This window comes from Glycine soja, chromosome 11, assembly GCF_004193775.1.
Source record: "Glycine soja cultivar W05 chromosome 11, ASM419377v2, whole genome shotgun sequence".
Lineage (NCBI taxonomy): Eukaryota > Viridiplantae > Streptophyta > Magnoliopsida > Fabales > Fabaceae > Glycine > Glycine soja.
In genome coordinates, this window is record NC_041012.1 from 430407 (window position 1) to 454166 (window position 23760).

Here is a 23760-nt window from a genome sequence, read left to right on the forward strand (position 1 = left end):
AATTAAAATATAAAATAATGCTGCATCGTTTTATTATTTTCAATAAATATAAATATGACTGAAATGCGAGTGTTGTTAGCTTCGCCGTACTTTGTAGTTCGTAGATAGCCGATGTGCTTGTCTTAGTGTGTCAGTCATTCCTGTTCCTCAAGTCAAGGTCGATTTTTTTTTCTATGATCCTCCACTTCACTAATCAAACTATTGTTTGCTAATTACGCATCTGAATTAGGATTTATTTGCCACTAATCAATCCTAATCCATCAATATCAGTGATTGTTTAGTTCTGTTTTTTTTTCTTTTCGCATGACGGCTTTCGGAGTTGGAACGGCGACGTTTGAGTCAGGGTCAATGCAAAGCCCCAATTTAGATTATTATTAATTTATTATTGGTAATTAAATATTAAATATAGTCAGAATGTCATTTTCTTTATATATTCACTTAGGCACTGATATTTCACGCAAAAAGTAGTAAATTTTCTCGATTTTGTGATCCTCCTACTTGGTTCCGAGAAAGGTGATGTCAAGAAAATGTTGAAATATAGTATTTCTTTCTAGCCAGACAAGATTGAAATTTTATTACAATTGAATTTTCTTCTTCTTCTTACTGGGTGTGTGGGTTTTGGTAGCTTTGTGAGGGATATGGAATTTGTAGGTTCTATGCTAATAGTTTGTGTATGTTTGTCAGCTTTGTAGTGAGCAGATATAATGGCTGTTGAAAGGTCCGGAATTGCCAAAGATGTTACGGAAGTGAGTTTGTGTACCTTGATGCCCATTTCTGCATGCTTTTTCATTCTGGGTTTTGCCCCTGTTGATGGTGTTTCTTTCTAGATTATGTACTGTTGTCTGATACTCTGATGTATATTTTATGTAGTTGATTGGTAAAACCCCATTAGTATATCTAAATAAACTTGCGGATGGTTGTGTTGCCCGGGTTGCTGCTAAACTGGAGTTGATGGAGCCATGCTCTAGTGTGAAGGACAGGTAAGTATTTTTCCATTGTCGTGTCTATTGATTCTTTGAGTTTAAGTTAATGCTTTCAGTAGCATTATGCTTGGCATGGCTTTTTTTTTATTTTTTTATTCCGTGCTTGTTCTCTTGTTTTTGACACACAGGATTGGGTATAGTATGATTGCTGATGCAGAAGAGAAGGGACTTATCACACCTGGAAAGGTTGGTATATCTTGATAATTAAAGAGAAATGAAGCTAGTAATAGACTAGTAAAGGTGTCGTATTGGAATGGTATAAGCAGTTATATCATGATTAACTCATTGTGTGTGTTTGTGGGAATCATTCCTAAACCTGGGTATGTACAACTGATATGTACAATACTTGGAAGTGGTACAGTGAGAAAAGGAATTCTGGGTATTAATTTAGTGTATCTCTGAGTTGGCAATTTAATCTATAATACTGATATTTGGGTTTCTTATTTTACGGAAGAGTGTCCTCATTGAGCCAACAAGTGGTAATACTGGCATTGGATTAGCCTTCATGGCAGCAGCCAGGGGTTACAAGCTCATAATTACAATGCCTGCTTCTATGAGTCTTGAGAGAAGAATCATTCTATTAGCTTTTGGAGCTGAGTTGGTTCTGACAGATCCTGCTAAGGGAATGAAAGGTGCTGTTCAGAAGGCTGAAGAGATATTGGCTAAGACGCCCAATGCCTACATACTTCAACAATTTGAAAACCCTGCCAATCCCAAGGTATTTAAGCAAATTTTTCTGAAACTGGTACAACTGATTCTTGACACTTGTATATTGTAATTACAGGTTCATTATGAAACCACTGGTCCAGAGATATGGAAAGGCTCCGATGGGAAAATTGATGCATTTGTTTCTGGGATAGGCACTGGTGGTACAATAACAGGTGCTGGAAAATATCTTAAAGAGCAGAATCCGAATATAAAGGTTACCTTTTTTCTCCCTTAATATACATTTAGGTGTCTTAGAATGTGAGTTTGAGTCTAACTCAACCTTATAAAATCGGCTTGTAAGGTGAGAATTGTTCCCCATTTATATATTCTATCTTGACACTATCTCTAGCCAATGTGAGACTTCAACATGCCCACTTTTTTCCCTTTATGCAGCTGATTGGTGTGGAACCAGTTGAAAGTCCAGTGCTCTCAGGAGGAAAGCCTGGTGAGTTGTAACCTCTTCTGTAATAATGTAGTTTTTTGGGGTGAACAAGAACAATAAAATTCATTACAATTTGATGTTTTATTTGATTTTCTTTTCGGTGTTTGAGAGCTGTGTAAATCGAATGGAACTTAACAAAACTTTAGGAGAAACCAATAAAAAAAAAATTAAAAACTTGTTCTTCCTGCTTTTACCTTTTCCTGTCTTGCCATTCTCTTCTCAGTTTTACTAGAATTTTGGTTTATGATAGAAAACAATGCCATCTATTAACAATAATGTAGCCAACCCTACTCAATGGGTTAAGGCATGATTATTACTTTCCATGTAAATGCTATTGGATGTCATTTAATAATTGATTGTGTTGAAGGTATTGTTGAATACCCCCATCTTGCTCGCTTTCCTCTTATCATCCACGAGGGACTGTGTTTCAATTATTCAGCTGGTCCAAATTATGAAAGAAAACTATCGCTAGGCTTTCTTTATAATACAGCATTCACTACATCTTTCCTTGTTATGAATTTTTCTTGACTCCATTTCATGGTCGCCTGACCAGATTGATCTTTGGACTAACCACTTGCTAACTAGTAATCATGTAAAGTTGATGTTACTGTGATTATGCTGTCTTTTCTTCAGCTTAAAATTATCCCTTTAGAGTTTAAACTAATTAGGTCCTGTTTGTCTTTTCTTGTTTGTTTTGCTCTCTGTAGGCTGTAACTACTATAGTTTTCCCAATTTTTATTTAAAATAAATCCTTATGATTGAGGTAAAGAACTTTATTTTCTAGTTGTGGTTAATTTGTAAACTTCTACTGTGAATGTTCAGGTCCACACAAGATTCAAGGGATTGGTGCTGGTTTTATCCCTGGTGTCTTGGAAGTCAATCTTCTTGATGAAGTTATTCAAGTAAGCTTTAATTACTTGTGGATAATAATTACATTATTCAAGCGATCATGTAATCATAGTTTAAAAAAAATTGTTGTTTATGAAAATATTTATTTAAAGTTGTTTGGAAATGTCATGTAGAGTTTTAGAAAATGGGACGACTAATGTATTTATGGTTTTTACATCCAACTACTGATAATCGCTTGACATTTCAACCTATTTTGATATGGATTTGATCTGGCAGTTTCCTGTTTTATTAATGTTATAAATTGATACAATTTTCACTTGATCTAAGCAGATTTTTGCTTGTCATTTCCAGTTTGAAAACCTATTTAATTATTTTCTGATTGTCCTAAAGCACTATGGTTTTCCTCTTCCCTGGGAAAGTTCTGTCAATATAAACTTCTGAGTACTAATTTATGTAATGTTAAGATTATATTTTATTCTCTTATTTGTGATTAGATAGCCTCTTTGCATATGCAAGGGTAAGGCTGCGTACAACATCCCTCCCCCATACCTTCGCATAGCGAAGAGCCTCTGGACAATGGGGTACGAAGTTTTTAGAGGGCGAGCCCTGGTGCAGCGGTAAAGTTGTGCCTTGGTGACTTGTTGGTCATGGGTTCGAATCCGGAAACAGCCTCTTTGCATATGCAAGGGTAAGGCTGCGTACAATATCCCTCCCCCATACCTTCGCATAGCGAAGAGCCTCTGGGCAATGGGGTACGAAGTTTTATTTGTGATTAGATAGCAATTAGAGATTTAGTCTTTATTACTCATTATTAGATTGATCCTATGTAATCAATGTGGATGCTATTTGCTTATTATAATTAAAGACCAATTGTGGTCATCCAAGACACACAACAACACATTCTAAAATTCGTTATGCAATTATACCTAATCCGGTTAAGTTTCATTTCAAATATAGCTGAACAGTTTTATATAGAAAATTGGAATTCCAGATATCTTTCAAGATTACGTGCTGATTTTAGGGCTACCAATGCAAATATTTACAAATTATGATTTGACATAGAAATATTTTGTAATGTACAACTTTACTTCTAATATGTCATAATTGTTTTTTTTTTTAGATGCAGATTTCAATTATGCTACAAATTTAAAGTCTGAAAAATAAAATTGTGATTGATGTGTTGTATTAGAGAGACATCGAATATCTCATCTTTTTGCAGTATTTGTTTTTAATTGCAACAGTTAATATTCTATTAAACCTAAGATATGTGTGATGCGCAGATATCAAGTGATGAAGCAATAGAAACTGCAAAGCTTCTTGCGCTTAAAGAAGGCCTATTTGTAAGTTCTAAACCTATAGAAACAGCCAAGAGTGAGCGTCTAATATATTGTGTGGAGCCTAGTTTGTAATGAATATTTGGATTTGGGTTTGGTAAAACAAAAAATATAAGCTGGCTATAACATTTTCTCTTTTTTTAATTTTATAGTCGATTGAAATTGAACCACTTACTCTGGATATTTTTGTAGGTGGGAATATCTTCCGGAGCTGCAGCTGCTGCTGCTTTTCAGATTGCAAAAAGACCAGAAAATGCCGGGAAGCTTATTGTTGTAAGTTGTTTGTATGCCTAATATTTCCGTGAAAGTATTTAGAAATGTCTGTTGAGAAAAGTATCAGAATTACTAGTATAATCGTTATGCATAATACCCAACAAATGAACTGGTGATCTCTTGGACCACAATATCATGATATTACAGATGGGAAAAGCGTGCTTAAGAATTGTTTGTTTTTCCCAAAATATGAAAAATTGGTTAAGCATTGCAAAGGCCAGTAATTATATTTATTTATTTTTGATGATTTAAGAAAGATAAGTAGATATATTTATGATTACATTGAGTTTAATTTTTAGGATAAATTTTTTTACATAAATATCCAATAGGAATTCATTCTCCTACCACATTATATTAATGAATAGGATGATGTTACAATAGAGTGAATTTCTATTAGATGTTTGTGTAAAAAAGTTTTATATTGACCATGCACATAAATTAAATTCTTATAGTTATCATATTATTGGTATTGTTACTCGTACTAAAACCAATAACATGATAAAGAAGAAAGGCTTCAGGTAGTATAACTATTATCTGTTGCTTCCATTGACTACATGAAATTAGTGATCTTATTCAAGAAGGCCTAGAATTAGTGATTTCTTGGACTACATTAACAACATGGATTTTACAGATGGGACGAGCTTATGTTTTATTTTTAAATGGTCAAACATTTTAGTCCATGAGATTTTAAAAACTAATGACCGAAAAAATAAAGTAAAAAAAAAAAAGCTAAAATAAAATGGAATTTTTTTGAAGTATATTCAGAACTGCTCTTAATTTATACCATATAAAGGAGATACAACTTCTATTACGGGCTTGTGATCTCCACTTTTAATGAGACTATTTTACCCTTACACAAAAACAAATTCACTTATTTGTAGACATTTTTGTGTCCACTTTTACCCCTATATCTATTTCTCTCTTACTATTTTATTCTTATAATTACTTTCACAAAGCAGCAACTATTATAGAACCTCCTTTAGGATTGGTTTGGTAGGAAGGAGAGAAAGGGGAGGAGGAGAGAAGAGGAGGGAAGAGAGGAGAAATTTCAAAAGCTTGGTGATTTGGTACGAGATTAGGAAGGAAATTTTCAAACAAAATGCTGGGTCCCATGATAAAAAACTTCCACCCTAATATGAGAAGATTTGAGAAGAATTATATGTAAATGAGCTTCTCTCCCTTTTTTGTGTTGAATTGGGCATGGTACACATTCTTTTTTCTCTCTCCTCATGTAATATTAATTTATATCCTCTTTCTTCCTTTTTTATACCAATCAAATCATTTTAATTTAAATATTTCTCTTCTATTTCTCTCATATACTCTTCAATCAAATCACTACCATTTCCACTTTATTTCTCACCTATTTCTCTTCCTACCTATTCTCTCTCATTCTCTCCTCATAACCAAACTCACCCTTAGCTCTCTTATTTTTATTAAAAAAATATAGAGAAACAGTGCCTCTTTTTCCCTGGTGAGAATAGTGTGGAATTCGAGTCGGATGAAGCTTTGTTTATAAAGACAAGATCCCCCATCTCAATGCTGCAGTGGTGGAACTGATTTGATGTGAATAAAAAACATGATACTGTAGCTTTTGACTTTGACTGACGATATAAATTTTCATGTTTCTGTTTATTGAGTAACTGAAACTATGGTGCGTTTTGATATGGTGCAGGCCGTTTTTCCCAGCTTCGGGGAGAGGTACCTGTCCTCCGTGCTATTTGAGTCAGTGAGACGCGAAGCTGAAAGCATGACTTTTGAGCCCTGAATTCCCGTTTAAGGCTCTCACTACTGAATTTTCTTGTTACTTGTACCAGGCTTTAACTAGATTGTTAGAGTACTACTGTTTGTGACTCTGACTCTAAAATAAAACTTGCTCCAAAAGACTAGTTTTTCTTGATGCCCCTGGAGCGATAATTTTGTGCCTGCAACATTAAAAAGTATTCAAAGTTGCTTATAAGTAACATGTTTCATCTTTTGTTGTTGTTGAGACGAACACGGATGAGGTCATAATACCATGTTTCTGATTTCCTTTGGTAGGGAAGATATAGACCGAAGTTGATTTGTTGGACCTTCTCATATAACATTTTAGATGCTTTTACGTTTAGATTAGAGATTATTCGGCATATCAAACAAACCCCATATTTGTCCTCCGAAAATTCTAGTTCATCATTCAAAGTTGCATACATAAAAAGTAAAAAAATAATAATAAAATAAGTACTGCATCGTAGACAAACTCAACTCATTGAAGTCAAACAAATAGTCTATGAGAAAAGCACCCAAGCTAACTTTTCTTATTAATAAGTGAAAATTTTAAAATTCTTTGCGATTAACTATGTAGTTAGATTAAATAATTTTGATTTTGTATGGATTATTAACTATTAATGGTTCATATTACCGATACTTTAAAACAGAACACCTACCCCTCCCTATGTTAAAACCAAAATAACAAAATCCAGAAAATGCATTCAATTCATTTTTTTCCTTAATTCCTGAAAATCAAATACCAAGAAATGATCCCTATGTAGTCTTTCAATCTTTGTTTGCAAGGATGTCACCTGTAACGTTTTTGTTTCTAGTTGAACCCTTAATCCGCGATAATACTTATACTTCCCAATATAGGTTCATCCATCCACATATTTGCCTCCTCCACCATTGAACTAAGGCAATCCAAATGTTAAGTCTCCTCCACTTTCTCAACTCTGCGATTAACAGAGTTGAAATAGCTCTTAATGATGCAGAACTCCATGGACTTTTCTCTGGGGTAACCAATGTGTTTGTACATACAGGTTGAGATTTGCGGAGGCGACGTGATGGGTCGAGGAGAGAGGAGAAACGACGTACAAGAATCATTTTGATAACAAATTGTAATTCACGAAGAACAAAAATTTTCTATTAAAAACAAGTGCAAGGAGGAAAAAAAGAAAAAAATTATCTTAAAATGCAAGAATGATATCGATAGTAGATCAATGGAAACATTAATTGGACATGAACAAAATTTGCAGAATTAAAAAAAATTTAAACATATATCATGAAGGAAAAGAATAATGAGAAATGAAAAAGTAATAAGATACTAGTTGGTTGATAAGAAGGTACATATGAATTTTTATTCACTTATTCTTCTTCATGGAAATATTTTTTCCCTTATCTTTAGTTGAGATTAAATATTAGTAAAATGTAAGATTATATATTTTTTAGAATAAAATACACCCAAAATTAATTTTTTTATTACCCATCACAAATGTGGGATAATTTTTTCCGATCATATATCTGGGAATAACAAAATAATGTTCTCTAAAAAAAATCCTTGAAACAAACCATCTCTCTTGTATAAAATAAATCTTGAGTCTATTAATGAACATATATTTAAAAAAATGTGATTTTTATTCGAATCAAAAGAAATTAATTTATTTTTGTTTTTGTAATTTTGAATTTAATTTTTTTTATTACATTTGATTTTGTTTCTAAATTAATTGTACTGAAATTTAAATTCAATATATATTTTTAAAAGATATGTGATTCAAATTTATAGCATAATCAACTAAAGAAATCTCGCATTATTTGAGTTTTATAAAACATTATAACGTAACTTTTCACTGATACTGTTTAAGAAAACTGGAAATGTATATTTAGCTTAATTGTAGTTTATTAACAAAAAGCTTAAATATAATTTTGTTCTCCTTATGTTTCAAAATCTGCAACTTTTGTTCCGGTATTGTAAAATAAAACATTGAATCAAAAGAAAGAGGGAATAAATTAGAGTATGGTATGTGAGAAGTAGAGTGTGCACCTAAAAACATCTATTGTTAATGCTCTAAATATTAGAAAAATCACAATCAAAGCCTACGAAAAAAGTGCAGCTTCTTTATGATGAGCGTGGTATTCAAGAAACACAAGTGAAGGGGAATTCACAGGATAGATGTGCATGAAGGAAATGAAGAATGGAAAAACGCAATGTATTATTTTTCAGAGATAAATGCAGTGCAGGACTGTAAATAATGTGAACATTGCTGACATTATAGGTTACAGTTTGGGAAAATCATGTAGCAATTGAAAGGTTAGTCACAAAAATTCCAAGAGTTGTCAGGTGAAGAAATCCTGGATCCCTTTGCCAGCAAAAACTCGATCAGAAAGATCGGCCAAAACGGCATTGACGCTGGAACCAAAAATAACGCTGAGGACATCGCCGGTGGTACCCGAACAACAAGTCGGAGAGGAGATAATGGTAACTGTGACTGTGATGTCAGCGGTGACCGTAAGTGGTAGAAAGCTTGCACAGCCCTTAGATTACAAGGTTTAACCCAGATCTGGGACAAAAAATTCCACAAGAAGACCCTTTGATTTCGATCTCTTGATTCTGTAGTTGCATGCATATGCCATAGCTCAGCAAGGTCAAATGCATTGTAGATCTAGTGCCTTTTGGTGCAGGCTCCCCCTGAACTGGTGGATTTTAGAGATTTTGGAATCATAATTGCTTTCTTTTTCGATCTAGACTTGTTACTAGTTTTCTACACTAACACTCGAGTAGTAGGTGTGATAATTAAGTAAATTATTAACATTTCTTGTTATGTTTTTTTACTAATCACTAACTAGTGTTTACGGGTTTATTCACATAAACTGAAATGAAGCAATATCATTTTTTGAACAATTAATGTGTGAAAACATCATTGTGTTAATAATTTTTTTTTTTTATAACATACCCAATTTGTTCTGTAATGCACTGAGGGTAATCGACCAAGTGATATTTGCTAAGTGGGTCTTCAAAGTGCATGGACTTTCACACATTTATGTTTCCTTCGCGTTGTAGAACCATAATGGGGTGGTTGCCTAAATTAGAATTTAACATAATAACAATACTTATGGTTATATTGCGTGCTTGGATCAAGTGGCTAGGAGTCTTGTTTGCCAACGGTTATCCTTAAGGTCGTAGCCCTTATGTGATAATGTATTTGTTCCCTTAATCAGAAGTGTGGGTTTCAAGATGCAACAGTAGTCCTGTTGTACAAAAGACTTTGTGGTTACCAACTAAGAACCATTTGGTGTGTTGAGATGTTGATATGATTGATAACATGGATAATTGGGTGATGTGAAAGTCATTTGTGATGAGGACATTTGAGCGGGTGGTGAAGTGGGCCATCAAGTTACACAGTCAAGGATCAAGCCAACTATAATTTCTATATTTTTTAACCAGTTGACATGGTTTCTATGTTCTTTGACGGTTTTCCAAAAACTCAAATATTGTATGATAATGTTAAAACGTGTTCCTTTTATGTGTAACTTTACCAAATTGTTAGAAGTTTGTAAATATTTTCTATTTGCTTACTTTTTTTTATAACAAAATATGTGTTTAATTCCTAAACAAATATTTGATTGGTCTTAATCCTCAAACTATAGTTGAGTTTGTAGTTCCTTCCGTGAATTGTAGCCATGAAATGATGATGTAGAGGTCACATTTTGTAGGGGTAATTATTTTGTGAAAATATTTAATACTATTGAACAATTTCTGGATGTTTCAATTTCAGGGACTTTGGGGAGTGAAATTTGGAAAAGAGTTTGGGTGTAGGGGAACAGAAATTGGTGTAGAATGGAACCAGAGGTTTGATAATTGTGTTTGTCATGGCCACCGCTTGCTTGTTGCACTCCGGCATTGTGACATTTTCACAAATACTTTATGTACATGTGCGTAAAGTGAATCAATGTTCTGAAGGGTAGCATAGGACTGTGGGGCAACAGGGGTTTTCAACAAGGAAACAAGCAATGAGTAAAGATGTGTGCGTGAGAGGGAGGTTGCAATTGGTGTCAGGAGTTTTATTATAAGTTTTTACAAGGGGATTATGCTTGGTTTGGTTCATAGTCAAGGGGGCGCACAATTGGGCAATTGGTAATTTGCTTTCGGCTTTTTGGTTACAAAATGTTTTTGTCATATTATCACCATGGTATGGGACTAAAAACTTAATCAGAGAATAGTTTAAGGATCATGACCTATCAAATATTTGTTTATGAATTTTAAAAAATTGAGAAAGGTTAATGTTTTACTTCTTCTTCTACACTTTTCTCTTTGGCGAACAAGTCACGATTTTTGTTATTCTTCTTCAATCTCTTGACTGTCCAGCCTTACATATACTCAGCATCTTCTAAGGGGTTTCGGCAGTGTGAACTAACTATATCTGATTTTTTTACTTTGTATTTTGTTGGGATTCTTCTGGTTTTGTAACGGGATTCTCTGCAAAAAATCTTGTCTTAGACTGAAATCGGATCCTTGTAACGTCGCAACACTGGTTTGAAAACCTTTAAATTCATTCGATCAAACCATAAACCCTAGCTAGCTGAGTAGCGTTGGAGATGGAGAAGAGTAATGGTTTATGGAATTTACAAGCAGTGGCACCGGAAGTATCCGGCGAGGGATTTCCATACGCACCGGAAAATTGGCCGGAACAGGGCGACATTTGGGGATGGAGAACTGGGCGGAGAGTTGTCGCAAATCGTAGCCACTTTAAGGATCGGTACCTGTATCTGCCGAATCGACTAATCCGTGCCTTGAAAGAGGAGAAGGAGAAGGAGAACGCTGCTGACTCAGGCTCAAGCTCAATCCGCAGCAGGCAACACATCTTTGCGAGCAAACTTGCTGTTGAATGCTACATCAAGAAATATTATCCTGAAGCGGATCTTGATGCCTTTTTTGCTTCCTTCTCCTGGAAGATTCCAGCTCTACCATCGTCTTCAACCAACGGTCCCTTTCTTCTCTCACTTATTCTTAATTGGATTTTTCAGATGTTCAGTTTTTCTCTGTTTAACACGAGGATATATACCTTTTCTCTCCGTGGCCTTCACACATTTCCCTTTAATTTCGCCATTTTTTTATTTGTGGCAGGGTTTTTTCTAATTTTCTGCCTTGAATGCGTTTTTTTTGTTGCTTTCACGCGATGTTTTGTTTTGTTTTGCTGACTTTGCTGCTTTAAACATGGTGGATTTCATGGTAATAAGCTCTCTGCCGAGTTCAATTGCCCTGTCCTTGTTTTTTCTGAACTGAGTGTATATGTGTAATTCTAATTACGATTACACTATCATGTGTACATACAGATAATAATTTATTTAATTAAGAGTTGTAATCTGATTACAAAACACTTGAGAATAAAGATAAATTTCTTGACATGATAGTGAATAGGTTTATGAATTTTATTAATGGGATAGTTAAACCATTTTTGCTACCAATGGCTTACGAGAGACTTGCAAGATTTTATGCAATATACTATATTGGTGATGCGGCCGCAATTGCGATTGGGTCGCTATGAATTAAAAAACCTTTATGTTATGGCAACAATTGTGGTTGTGAACCCTTTTTTAAAACTATTATTCTTCATCTTAGTTGTTATGGTGTTTTCCTTTTTTTCATATTTTTCAGTGACGCTCAGCATGCAGCACCATACTGTTATGTTTATTTTGCTTATTAAGATGATATCACATTGCTAAATAACTACCTATGCTGTTCTGTATCACAGGCAATGAGGTGCCTATAGCTGCTGTACCTCTTCTACAGATAGCACAAGAAGCATATGACTCTGACTCTGGGGACGTTGTCAAGTGTAAAGCAAGTAATAAGAAGTGCACTAGTCTGGTGTTAGAAGAAGTTGAAAAATATTCACCAGCCATGCCTTGTGATATCTGTTGTTCTGAACCTGGGTTTTGCCGTGATTGTGTTTGCATCCTTTGTTGCAAAACTGTTTCTTCAGCTTATGGTGGCTATAGTTATATCAAGTGCCAAGTGAACATTGGTGGGGGCATCTGTGGCCATGTTGCTCATATGGAATGCGCTCTTCGATCTCTCTTGGCTGGCAAAGTTGGAGGAAGTATTGGGCTAGATGCCCAGTACCACTGCCGACGCTGTGATGGGAGGACAGATATGATTTCGCATGTTAATAATCTCCTACAAACATGCAGAGCTGCTGATTTGGATGATGAAATTCGGAAGAAAATTTTGAATCTTGGTGCTTGTCTCTTGCGTGGTTCACAGAAGCCTGTTGCAAAGGAGCTGCTGTGTCGTATTGAATTGGCCATCTCAAAGGTATTTTTGAATGATTTTTGGGTAATAGAAAAAAAATCATCTTTCTTGTTCTCTCCTGCTTATTGTAAAGGCTTATGACCAATTTGATAGTTTATATCAGCTTAAATGTGGAACTAATCTTGAAGAAATCTGGAAGGAGGATGACAGTCTTATAGCTCATTCTTTGGGTAAATATCCTCTCCTATTACCTGTACATGTCTATTTTTACTGCTTTCCACTGCTTTTAGAGGTGCAGAACTGGATATGTCTGGTTTCTGAAAGACCTTAGAAACAGAGTGACCATTTATCATCTCTGACTTCTGACAAATCTTGTACATTCAGTTAATTGGGTGCATTCAACTAAACATATTGAATGTTTTGTGTTCATTTATTAGATAACGGCAATGATGTGATGGAAGTTATGGTCAATGACGGCCCTTTTGAAGTTAGGACAGGGTTGGAATCTTATGATTTTCAACCTCGTTCATTAAAACTTGAGTCTGAGGTTGATCAGGTTCTCCAGGCTCTTAGAAAGTCACAGGAGCTTGAATATAAGGTGGTGGAAGAAACACTTCAAGACCAAAAGACTTACTTAAAAAATTTGTATCAGCAAGTGGAATGTGAGAAGTATGAATTGGCTTGTCAAAACTCATCTACCTCAGATGTATCGTCTAGTGCTGTAAGAGACAGAAAGAAACAGATAAGACGGGAGGTGGAAAAATTTGAAATCATGAAAAAGGTTGCCTATGGTTTTGGCAGGACATCCAATGATATTGTAAAGGAACACTTTGGCTTGAAAGTGATAGATTGAATTGACAAATCTTTCGAGGTTGTGACAATTTTAATTTTTTTCACAGAACCTTTATTCATTGCGACCAACATGGATTTTTTGCCAAGCAAAATCAAGTGAGATTGTTCGAGGGACTATATGAAGTTGGTCTGTCAAACAAGATGTAGTAAGTTCAGTGTTGTAAAAAGCACTATGCTGATCTTTGCTACTGTAATATGCTAGCCGATAGGTCAGCTACTAAAGTAATCTGTCGGAACATTTTGATAAGGATTTTAAAACTGAGTAGCAAACAGTCTTGGTACAGTGGCTTCATTTTCAGTAGTAAATTCCCTGTTGCAATGAAAATAATTTTTTTAAAATACGCTTGGCATAACATATTTATCCGTCTACCATAAAATTCTTGTTCTCATCTCCCGTTTTAACTAGTCTTCTAATGCATAATTGCTACCTTTTTTCACCAAGTTACCCTGAAGTACTGAAAGTATGCAATTTATTAACTTGTTTTTATTGTAAAAATGTTTTTTTAATTAAATTATGTATTTTACTAAAAAAATAATATTGTTTTTATTTTAGATTTTCTTGATTTCCTTCTAGATTCTTTTTTTCTTGAACTAGTCTTCTTACATAATCTAAATTGTGATATAAAGAAGAAGAACGCACGCAACTGAGAAAGTCACATATGATAGGATAGAAGAACAGAAGGCGTAAAGTAAAGAAAAGAATTTCAGATTCTGGTCTTCTAGTCAACCATTGATAAAGACGCAGGAAACAATATCATTTTACATGACTGCTGAACACGTGAGGGAGGGTATTGGATCGCCATTGCTTCTGCTCTGCCACCCTGAAACGTCTCATAAATAACTCACTCGCCCTTCCCACCTTTCCCTTCTGCTTCTTTCAAATTTATTATATCGCCCTCTCTCAATTATCTACTAACTTGTTTCACTATTGGCTAAACAATATTTCTGTATTTTAAAACAGGCAAATCCAATATTCCATAATGAAAAAGTGATGGAGCTACACTAACCAGTTTTTGTGGATTATAAATAAAGAAGTGAAAAGCATCGCATACCATACCAAAAATTGATAAGATTGGGTCTCGTGGGCCTAATATGATACAAATCCGATTTTACTTTTTCTTCTTAATTGTCTTTATATAACATTATTTTTTTAATTACACTATTTTAATTTTGAATAAAATATGTATTTTTTAAAATAAGAAACAAAATTGATAAAAAAAAATCAAACTATAATTATCTAAAAATATAATATTTCATTTTATGTAATCATACATTAATCAGCTACTTCAATGAATTAGCTTATAAACTTTTATCTTACAACTTACAGACTTTAAATCAGATACACTTTCTGACTCGTGAAGTATGAAATGAATCAAGAAAAACATAACAAACCCTGAGAAAGTCAAATGCATAATAATCTGTGACATAGTAAATGGCAATTAACATACTAGTGACACTGTTCCTTTCTGCAATGTTGTTTGAAAAGAAGGGGACTGATCACTGATCTGAACGTTAGTAAAAAAACATACACCCACAATTTGCATAATTCTAACATCAACTTCTGCAAATGTTAAATGGCAGTCAAATAGCTGCTGCAGACTCAGAATTTGAAAGGTCATCATGATTACGCATCCGACGCCTACGGTGAGATCTTCTACGAGCCCGATTATGTATTCCTGATGGTTTATTTGGGGAATTTGAATGATGAATATCTTCCACCGGAGGAGCATAACTAAAAAGACAATCAAGAGGGTCACCCTCCGACATAATATCAGCGTTTTCCTGCAATCAAATGTGCGGAAACAATTATGTGAAAGAAAATCTCATTATGGCTACTATTCCTTTTCCCTTGAAGAAAACAATTGACAAAGCATAGATAGACATATTGAAACCATTAACATAAATAATTGGACTTAATCAACTTTATTTTTCCTTGAATACAAAGTATACTCAAGGAGGGCATGTAAGTAACTTTCTCAGCATGCATAATTTAAGTTTAACACTCCCTTCCCCAAGACATTTGAGATGGCCAAGGCAAAAAATGGCCACTGGAGTCCCCCAACACAGTCCATGCCCTTCTATCCTTAAATTAGTAAGTAATTAGTTGCTTTAGTTCCATCAAAACACCTAATTCATTTAATTAAAGAACAAATAAAGAAAGTCCAAGAATACTTACAAAAGTACGCTTGGTCTCAAGATTTGTTCTTTTGCTGTGGGTGACATTTTCAGACCAGCCTAGGGATTTGTCATTGGAATCATTATGGGAGTGCTCTTGGGATTTGTCATTAGATTCACGATCATGTGTCCTATGACCATGGACTGCATTATCGCTAAAGAAATTCCGGTATCTCCATCTTAATTTAGGATTATTAGAGGTTGAATCATCAAAAATCCTCTCCGAGTAGAAATGCTTAGATATAAGCTGCATCAGCGAAGGATCACTCTGGTACTTTGTCACCATTCTGTCATTTAACAACAATTAAAATATGTAAATAAATAAACTCAACTGTATAAATATAAGTATAAATAGGAGAGTCCACAGGAGATGAAGTTCTTTTTTCTCCCTTATCGCCCCAACTTTTCTTCCCAGATTAGGAATGTAGTCAGTGAAAAAGCAATTTGGATGGGAGAGATACATAATTTTAAGGGGACAGAGATAATTCCAACTGCAACGATAATAATCATATTCTGAAGTAAAGTAATCACTTAGTGTGAGGCATAAAATTTCAACTGCTTACTGCGACAAATTTGCCAAAACAGGTCTCAACTCTAAATAACAATCACCCCATTTTCGAATTACCCTAAATACTCCTCTACTAAGCAAAAGTAACTCTTCATTATCATTCCTATCAAACGCATCCTACATTTTATTTGATCTTTAGTGAAACAGGTTGCCAGTATCCCTTCATTTAATAAGCTACTTTCTACTTCTATTCAGATAGAATAAGTGACACTTCACATTGATCTTGTCACACAAAAACTTTTGTAGTTTTAACTCCCCCGCCACCTATTGTACACAGCACATATAACCAAAGCTAAACTGACTTACTCTGCTTATGACAGAGCATTTGTTTTAGAACCTACTCAAGAATACCAGAGAATAGTGCTTGGAACTTATCGCACAAACCAAAAATGTTTACTAAGTGTGAGCAACTGAGAGGAGAAAACCTACATATTCGCTAACTCCTTTTGTAATATACTACCATCCATTGTAAGAATCTGATCTGCACAAGAATACAAGGATCTACTTAACATCCACAGTCCACAGAAAGCACCAGCTCCTGCAAAATGGATAAGACAACAAATAAGGCTATGGGAGGAAGTCCTTAGTATAACTGTAGAAATAAAGATACAACAAGTGGTTAGTCTTACCTGCCGAAAGGTTGATTCGAAATGGTTTACTGAGTTTCCAAGTTGCTGCAATAAAGGCAGAATGGTTATCGTCATACTAACCCTAGAGTCAGCACTAATGAGAATCTGCTGTAACTATGGTAGACTAAATAAAATACATATTATAAATCTTCCTGGTTATGCAGCTCTAGAATCAGAAGTAAGACAATTGCCCCATTAGGTTGTTAAGGCAATAACTACAAGAGGAAGAGGAAAGCATCTTCTTTCATTGCTTAGTTAAGCTTACTATCAGTACGATAGTACCGGTACTTTCACTATTCACCAGTTAGATTACTTATTAACACATTAAAGATACAATGTTCCAAAACCAAAGCAAGAAGTTTCAATTATTGAAATAATATTCATTGAATCATTGTAAATGAGCACCAGAATCATTAAGGATATAGAAATGACAAACCAGCCCATGCAGCTGTGCCCGCAGCAAGTGCACCAGCAGTGAAATCTCTCAAAGATTTAGATTTGCATGATAGAAGAATATCCGCCTCCTGAGGTGTCAATATTTCCTAGAAAAAAAAGAGGCATATATTTGGTGATAAATCGGATAGCATAGCAAGAAGTCCATTATCAACGAACTTTCACAATGTGTACACAATAGCCAAAACACGTCCTTCCATGATCATCGCCAAATAGAAGAAGAAGCTAGTTCTAACTAAAAAATTCCAAATGTGAAATTGAGTGAAGAAACAATCAATCTGTGGTCTGAGAAGTCAGAATCATGAAATGGCAGTGAAAACAGTAAAAATCCGAATCTTAAAAATGAAAATAAGGAGAAAGGATTTTCATGTTGAGGGAAAATAAAAAGCCCTAGCGAAAGGGAATAGAGAGAAAAGGGTACCTTCTTGGACATGAGAACTTGTTCAAGGTCAAACAATGCTTCACCCATTACGCTCCCTTCTTAGCTTGCCGGCTGCTTTCTTCGCAGAATCCAGATATACTCTCTCTTCTTATGATCACTCTATTCTCAAAGGCTAGGTTGCTTTGGTGGGTTTCCATTCCTCTCACTAATTTAATTCAGAAAAAAAAAAAGTTTATCCTTTAATTTATATAATTTTTTATTCTATTTTTAATATTTTTGAACAACAGTACATTTTAATTTTACAATAAAAGAGAGGATAAAATGTGTAATAAGGAGATAAAGAGAAAAAAGTACAGTTAAATAAATTGTTCATTGTTTAATGAAATAAACATTTTTTAAAAATTTACTACTTTATCTTATTTCATAAAATAAAAGAGATTCTATTATATTTTGGACCTGACTTTTAGAATACTTAGAACACAGTAGTCTGAGGCATGGCCATGGCCATGAGCACGAGGTTGATTCCTAGTCCCAGTGAGAAGGGTTTGTTGGCATCATGCAAAACACTTAGGCACGTGAAGCAAATTCATGCTCAAATCCTCCGTTCCAAAATGGATAACTCAAACTTGCTCCTTTTGAAACTCGTCCTTTGCTGTTGCACTCTCCCTTCTCCTTCTCCTTCGGCTCTTGACTACGCCCTCTCCCTCTTTTCCCACATTCCCAACCCACCCACCCGTTTCTCCAACCAACTCCTCCGTCAATTCTCTCGCGGCCCCACACCGGAGAACACCCTCTCTCTCTATCTCCACCTCCGAAGAAACGGGTTCCCTCTCGACAGGTTCAGCTTCCCCCCATTGCTCAAGGCCGTCTCTAAACTTTCTGCTCTCAATCTCGGCTTGGAGATTCACGGCCTCGCTTCCAAGTTCGGCTTCTTCCACGCTGACCCATTCATTCAGTCCGCCTTGATTGCCATGTATGCTGCATGTGGACGCATCATGGATGCCCGTTTCCTGTTTGATAAAATGTCTCACCGAGACGTCGTTACCTGGAATATTATGATCGATGGCTATTCCCAGAATGCTCATTATGACCATGTTTTAAAGCTCTATGAAGAAATGAAAACTTCTGGTACGGAGCCAGATGCTATTATCCTTTGTACGGTGCTTTCTGCTTGCGCTCACGCTGGAAATTTAAGCTATGGCAAAGCAATTCATCAGTTCATTAAGGATAATGGTTTTCGTGTTGGCTCTCATATACAGACTTCTCTTGTTAACATGTATGCAAATTGTGGTGCTATGCATTTGGCCAGGGAGGTCTATGATCAACTTCCGTCCAAGCATATGGTTGTTTCTACTGCGATGCTTTCGGGGTATGCGAAACTTGGAATGGTTCAAGATGCACGCTTCATATTTGATCGAATGGTTGAAAAGGACTTGGTGTGTTGGAGTGCTATGATATCTGGTTATGCCGAAAGCTATCAGCCTCTGGAGGCTCTTCAATTGTTCAATGAAATGCAACGGCGAAGAATAGTGCCTGATCAGATCACAATGTTGAGTGTCATTTCTGCTTGTGCTAATGTTGGTGCACTTGTTCAAGCAAAATGGATTCATACGTACGCAGATAAAAATGGGTTTGGAAGAACTCTGCCTATCAACAATGCCCTGATTGATATGTATGCTAAATGTGGAAACTTGGTTAAAGCGAGAGAGGTATTTGAGAATATGCCAAGAAAAAATGTGATATCTTGGTCCAGTATGATCAATGCTTTTGCCATGCATGGGGATGCTGACAGTGCCATAGCTCTTTTCCATAGGATGAAAGAGCAAAATATTGAGCCCAATGGGGTTACGTTTATAGGTGTCCTTTATGCTTGCAGTCATGCAGGTTTGGTTGAGGAGGGCCAGAAATTCTTTTCTTCCATGATCAATGAGCACCGCATTTCTCCCCAACGTGAGCACTATGGTTGCATGGTGGACCTGTATTGTAGAGCCAACCACTTGAGAAAAGCTATGGAGCTTATTGAGACGATGCCTTTCCCGCCAAATGTTATCATTTGGGGATCCCTTATGTCTGCTTGTCAAAATCACGGTGAGATCGAGTTAGGAGAATTTGCTGCCACTCGACTTCTTGAGTTGGAGCCTGATCATGATGGGGCCCTTGTGGTTTTGTCAAACATTTATGCCAAAGAAAAAAGGTGGGATGATGTTGGGCTGGTAAGGAAATTAATGAAACATAAAGGAGTCTCAAAGGAGAAGGCGTGTAGTAGGATTGAAGTGAACAATGAGGTGCATGTGTTTATGATGGCAGATAGGTATCACAAGCAATCAGATGAAATATATAAAAAGTTGGATGCGGTAGTCAGTCAACTGAAGCTGGTTGGCTACACACCCAGTACTTCGGGCATATTGGTTGATTTAGAAGAGGAAGAGAAAAAAGAAGTAGTTCTTTGGCATAGTGAGAAATTAGCACTGTGCTACGGGCTAATTGGTGAGAGAAAAGAATCATGCATTCGCATAGTTAAAAATCTTAGAATATGTGAGGACTGTCATTCCTTTATGAAATTGGTCTCAAAGGTGCACCGAATAGAGATTGTCATGAGAGATAGGACTAGGTTTCACCATTTTAATGGTGGAATATGTTCTTGTAGAGACTATTGGTGAATTGTTTCTATTAGTAAATTGAATTACACTAGCAATTCCTCATTTTTGGGCCGCCGTATAGATTCTACAGCATGTACTTGAGCTTGTTGAAGGCTCACTACTATAAAGCTGATCATTATTTCTGGTTTTGCTTAAAATTACATAAATTCATTTGGCAGTTGATACTCTTGTTCATTGAAAATTTGACCATGTTTTTGCTGACGCCATGCCCATTGTTCGTACCATTAGGTTGTCATCAAACACGATCCAACTGCCACGATCCTTTATGCACTCCGCCTATAAGTGCGATGTAACTATTCATCTTCCATTTGATTTGAGAATGATATATTTTCCCAATGATCATATTTGGTTTGACCGAATGGGTGTCATGGATAAGATGAATAAAATAGTCAAATGGGGTTGGCTAAATTAATATTTCAGACTGAGCCAATACTAGTGGCAGAACAATAACTCCAGACTGCCAATTGGCGTGACAGCAGTACAATTTCAAACTCCTTAATGATTTAGCCACACAGAACCTTACCTATCCATGACCATGACCAGAGTATTAAGAATATATCATATTGGAAAATCTAAGCGAGGCTTGTGCACGCATGGCGCTCCAACAGGTCATTTGTGAATATCATGTCTGACATTTGTGGCCATTTAGTACTTCTAAAGTGACATTTTTACATGTGATATTTATTTTATGAAAAATACTATAAACTTATGTTTAAAAATAATGATGAATGAGATGAATTCAATTTACCTTTTCATGTTAAATTTCAATGGAGAGCATCCATTTTCATAGTGATACTTCGTAACGAAGCACTCACTCAAACAACATCTATACAATTACAAAGCAAAGCCAGCGGGGTTTGATTTTCTAATTAAAATTTTTCTATTATTTATGAATTTTCTTTTCATGAAGAAAGTTTTTTAAAAAATAAATGATGACTGCAAAGAGGAGAAAAAATTGTCAACCCTAATTAAGAATGATTACATAAAATAGAGAGGAGATGTGCATGTTAAAGGAGTTTCCAATGCTACCACTAGCAGTATCATTCGCGTTTCATTATCAAAAACAATAGCTTCGAGGGCCCGGCCTCGGTTAACATCAGTAGTTTATAACTTGTTGCCTAAGGAAAATCAATGCACTTCAAGAGTTGGAATCCATGCTCTGTTGCCTAGTGGCGGCTACGATTCAGCACGACACCACCAACTACAAATTGGCAGTGGCTAGGCTAATCATGGTTTCATTATTCAGACAAATGTTAATGCTAATTAAGTACCTTCATGAGCACAATTCATAAACCATCTTTAGCTGCAACAAATGGAATTAGTGCCTTCACCACTTGATTTTTATTGGTTTAATGGAGCTTTATGGAGATTCTATGCCTCAACCTCAAGAAAACTATCGTCAGCCCCATAACATAACGTAGTAAGATAAAAATGAAAAAAAAAATGCATATTATCATTATTTAACACAAGTTGTGATGATGACATTCTCCATTATAGCCATAGGGCATTGATAAAATTCACTTTTTTTGTGTTTGAAAATTGAGAGTTGTGACATAAACTAATTCGGGGGTGAGAAGTTGACTATAGGAGTTTCTTTATTAATATATTAATCAAATGCTCAGATATGTTTATGGACAAGAAATGATAACGTCAAACTTTTATACAATTTTCTTAATTGAATATTATTGAGTGAAATCTAATACCAGCCGCACTAAAAAAACTGAGTATGAAAAAGAGTGCTAAAAAAACTGCACATTAAACTAAAATCAAATGTCACTCGACTTGCTAAGTACGTTAGCTTCTTTGAGATCTTTTCGAAAGAAAAAATGGATGCAAAATTTTGTTTTCATGTGAATCATTTCCAGGTTACTATTCCAGATTACACCCTTTCTTAGAAGGAATACAAAGCATGGAAAGCAAAGTAGAAGATAACTCACAGATAAACAACTTTTTTAATTAGCAAGGGGATTAATCATATAGTTTGATTGATATATAATTTTTTTCCATCTTAAGCAGAAAGCGTTGTATTGTGTGAACTAGTAGAAGTTTTGGAGGAGAATGGTTTTTTCTGCTGATCTGTCTCATGCAGAATAAAGTTGGGATTAAGTACTTTTTCATGAAAATTAGATGTCTGCTGCCAAGAAAGGAAAACAGAGAGAAAAAAAGAGAAGAAAAAGACGGTTGATGTGAAACAGAACGCTCTGTACAAGACAAAATGAGAAGCTTAGCCACAAAATGCAAAGTATAAACTTTATTTGAACCAAAAGAAAACAGAGTTATATGGTTTTCCCTGTTCCCAGCTTCAAGCCTCCACTGTTTTTCATCAGTGCAATGGGAAAGTGGAGGAATCAGTGACATGAGAAGTGGTGTTTGACCTGCTACTGTATTTGCTTGACGATGAAGACAAGTCAGTTGACCTTCTCCTTAGCATCTGCCTCATGCCATCGGCGACTCTAACCGCGGGATTCGATTTGATCTTCCCACAGAATGACATGTGAGCCTTGACAGCTTCCTCCATGGGAAAAGGCCTTTTGGCTCTGTTAACTTCGTCTCTCACTGCTTCTGAGCACAAACCACATAACCATTTGCCGTCAAACTTAGCCTTCACGTCGCGGATGTATTCTTGGGTGCAATCCTCTTTGAGGCCACAGCACTCACACTTGACCGATTCAATTTCCATCTCTATTCTAGCAAGCTGTGTAGATAAGTTCTTATAAGGAGGAGAATGAGAATGAGAATCTTTGGATAATGGAAGCCACGGGTGGGTTTGTTTTGGTTGGATTCGTGAGCAATGATGACAGAGCGAGTCTTGGTTATTTACTTTATTATGTTGGCATGTTGCTGTGCTTTCTCGCTTGGAGTCAAGAACTAGTAAGTGTCTGTTGTTTCAACTAGAGATTTTATGGTGTTTGAGATGAGATGAGATGAGAAAGAGAGAGAATGGGAAAACTGCCATAATTTCCACCATGTTCTAAGGGACATGGGGGATGTGGAAAATACGACGAGAGTGGTCGGAGGGGCCTCTACTATGGCCCTACTTTGCATTTAATATACAATTAATAATGTCAAACACATCAGCATCTAATCAAACACATGAATTAACTTAACTATATTCTGGTATCTAATATCTATCCTATTCCTTGTTATTAATCAATCTCCAAGCCTCATAGATTGAACTAAGCAAAGGCCAAAAACACATGAAGGTGGGGGCTGCTTATACTATGTGTGGATGAATTCTTTTATGGCATGTTCATTTATGTTGTTTTGTCGTCGCTTTTGGTAGTTTGTCCAGTAGTTCTACTGATGGTACGCAAATTTCATTTTCACAACTTTATGATTATCAGTTTGAGGTATTCATTTTCTTTTTCTTTTTTTAGTTTTTACTAATATTACAATTCTACTTTATTGAACTCACTCAACTGAGACACAAAAGCACCTTCTAAATGGTGCATAATT

At 35.5% G+C, this 23760-nt stretch overlaps 5 protein-coding genes across 8 annotated transcripts; 3 read left to right on the forward strand and 2 right to left on the reverse strand.

Moving 5' to 3' along the window:
* Positions 1-62: 62 nt before the first annotated feature.
* On the forward strand, positions 63-6657 carry LOC114376109 (cysteine synthase-like). Of its 3 annotated transcripts, none has more exons than XM_028334030.1 (11): positions 63-157; positions 685-746; positions 871-980; positions 1112-1169; positions 1438-1701; positions 1768-1905; positions 2085-2136; positions 2956-3035; positions 4263-4322; positions 4509-4589; positions 6262-6657. In XM_028334030.1, the coding sequence occupies exons 2-11, from the start codon at positions 705-707 to the stop codon at positions 6352-6354; spliced, it is 978 nt and encodes a 325-aa protein (XP_028189831.1). In that variant the 5' UTR covers positions 63-157; positions 685-704; the 3' UTR covers positions 6355-6657. The 3 variants fall into 3 exon arrangements, with proteins under 3 accessions (XP_028189831.1, XP_028189833.1, XP_028189832.1); XM_028334032.1 differs by lacking the exon at positions 63-157 and adding an exon at positions 367-388; XM_028334031.1 differs by lacking the exon at positions 63-157 and adding an exon at positions 414-513.
* A 1682-nt stretch (positions 6658-8339) lies between these two features.
* On the forward strand, positions 8340-13756 carry LOC114372934. Of its 2 annotated transcripts, XM_028330502.1 has the most exons (6): positions 8340-8811; positions 10109-10467; positions 10831-11316; positions 12086-12648; positions 12749-12815; positions 13023-13756. In XM_028330502.1, exons 3-6 carry the CDS (start codon positions 10929-10931, stop codon positions 13436-13438), a joined length of 1434 nt encoding a protein of 477 aa, XP_028186303.1. In that variant the 5' UTR covers positions 8340-8811; positions 10109-10467; positions 10831-10928; the 3' UTR covers positions 13439-13756. The 2 variants fall into 2 exon arrangements, with proteins under 2 accessions (XP_028186303.1, XP_028186302.1); XM_028330501.1 differs by lacking the exons at positions 8340-8811; positions 10109-10467 and having other exon boundaries at positions 10492-11316.
* A 963-nt stretch (positions 13757-14719) lies between these two features.
* LOC114373990 lies at positions 14720-17844 on the reverse strand. Its single transcript, XM_028331569.1, has 6 exons — positions 17684-17844; positions 17246-17351; positions 16810-16854; positions 16610-16718; positions 15614-15899; positions 14720-15219 (listed from the first exon to the last, which is right to left on the reverse strand). Exons 1-6 carry the CDS (start codon positions 17729-17731, stop codon positions 15019-15021), a joined length of 795 nt encoding a protein of 264 aa, XP_028187370.1. The 5' UTR covers positions 17732-17844; the 3' UTR covers positions 14720-15018.
* A 249-nt stretch (positions 17845-18093) lies between these two features.
* Positions 18094-20466, forward strand: LOC114374747 (pentatricopeptide repeat-containing protein At4g14820-like). Its single transcript, XM_028332413.1, has one exon. It carries the CDS (start codon positions 18139-18141, stop codon positions 20302-20304), a length of 2166 nt encoding a protein of 721 aa, XP_028188214.1. The 5' UTR covers positions 18094-18138; the 3' UTR covers positions 20305-20466.
* A 1997-nt stretch (positions 20467-22463) lies between these two features.
* On the reverse strand, positions 22464-23317 carry LOC114375248. The gene has a single exon (XM_028333019.1). It carries the CDS (start codon positions 22982-22984, stop codon positions 22628-22630), a length of 357 nt encoding a protein of 118 aa, XP_028188820.1. The 5' UTR covers positions 22985-23317; the 3' UTR covers positions 22464-22627.
* Positions 23318-23760: the final 443 nt, after the last annotated feature.

Bases quoted from the DNA above. Each gene is read 5' to 3' on its own strand.
- LOC114373990 (XM_028331569.1), bottom strand. From the start codon at position 17,731: ATGGGTGAAGCATTGTTTGACCTTGAACAAGTTCTCATGTCCAAGAAG. The intron at 16,855-17,245 runs GTTTGTCATTTC...CCTTTATTGCAG, and splicing joins GGGCACAGCTGCATGGGCTG to CAACTTGGAAACTCAGTAAA. The intron at 15,220-15,613 runs GTAAGTATTCTT...ATTTGATTGCAG, and splicing joins TTGAGACCAAGCGTACTTTT to GAAAACGCTGATATTATGTC.
- LOC114375248 (XM_028333019.1), bottom strand. From the start codon at position 22,984: ATGGAAATTGAATCGGTCAAGTGTGAGTGCTGTGGCCTCAAAGAGGAT.
- LOC114374747 (XM_028332413.1), top strand. From the start codon at position 18,139: ATGGCCATGGCCATGAGCACGAGGTTGATTCCTAGTCCCAGTGAGAAG.
- LOC114376109 (XM_028334030.1), top strand. From the start codon at position 705: ATGGCTGTTGAAAGGTCCGGAATTGCCAAAGATGTTACGGAA. The intron at 747-870 runs GTGAGTTTGTGT...TATTTTATGTAG, and splicing joins TTGCCAAAGATGTTACGGAA to TTGATTGGTAAAACCCCATT. The intron at 3,036-4,262 runs GTAAGCTTTAAT...TGTGATGCGCAG, and splicing joins TTCTTGATGAAGTTATTCAA to ATATCAAGTGATGAAGCAAT.
- LOC114372934 (XM_028330502.1), top strand. From the start codon at position 10,929: ATGGAGAAGAGTAATGGTTTATGGAATTTACAAGCAGTGGCACCGGAA. The intron at 11,317-12,085 runs GTCCCTTTCTTC...TCTGTATCACAG, and splicing joins ACCATCGTCTTCAACCAACG to GCAATGAGGTGCCTATAGCT. The intron at 12,649-12,748 runs GTATTTTTGAAT...AGTTTATATCAG, and splicing joins TTGAATTGGCCATCTCAAAG to CTTAAATGTGGAACTAATCT.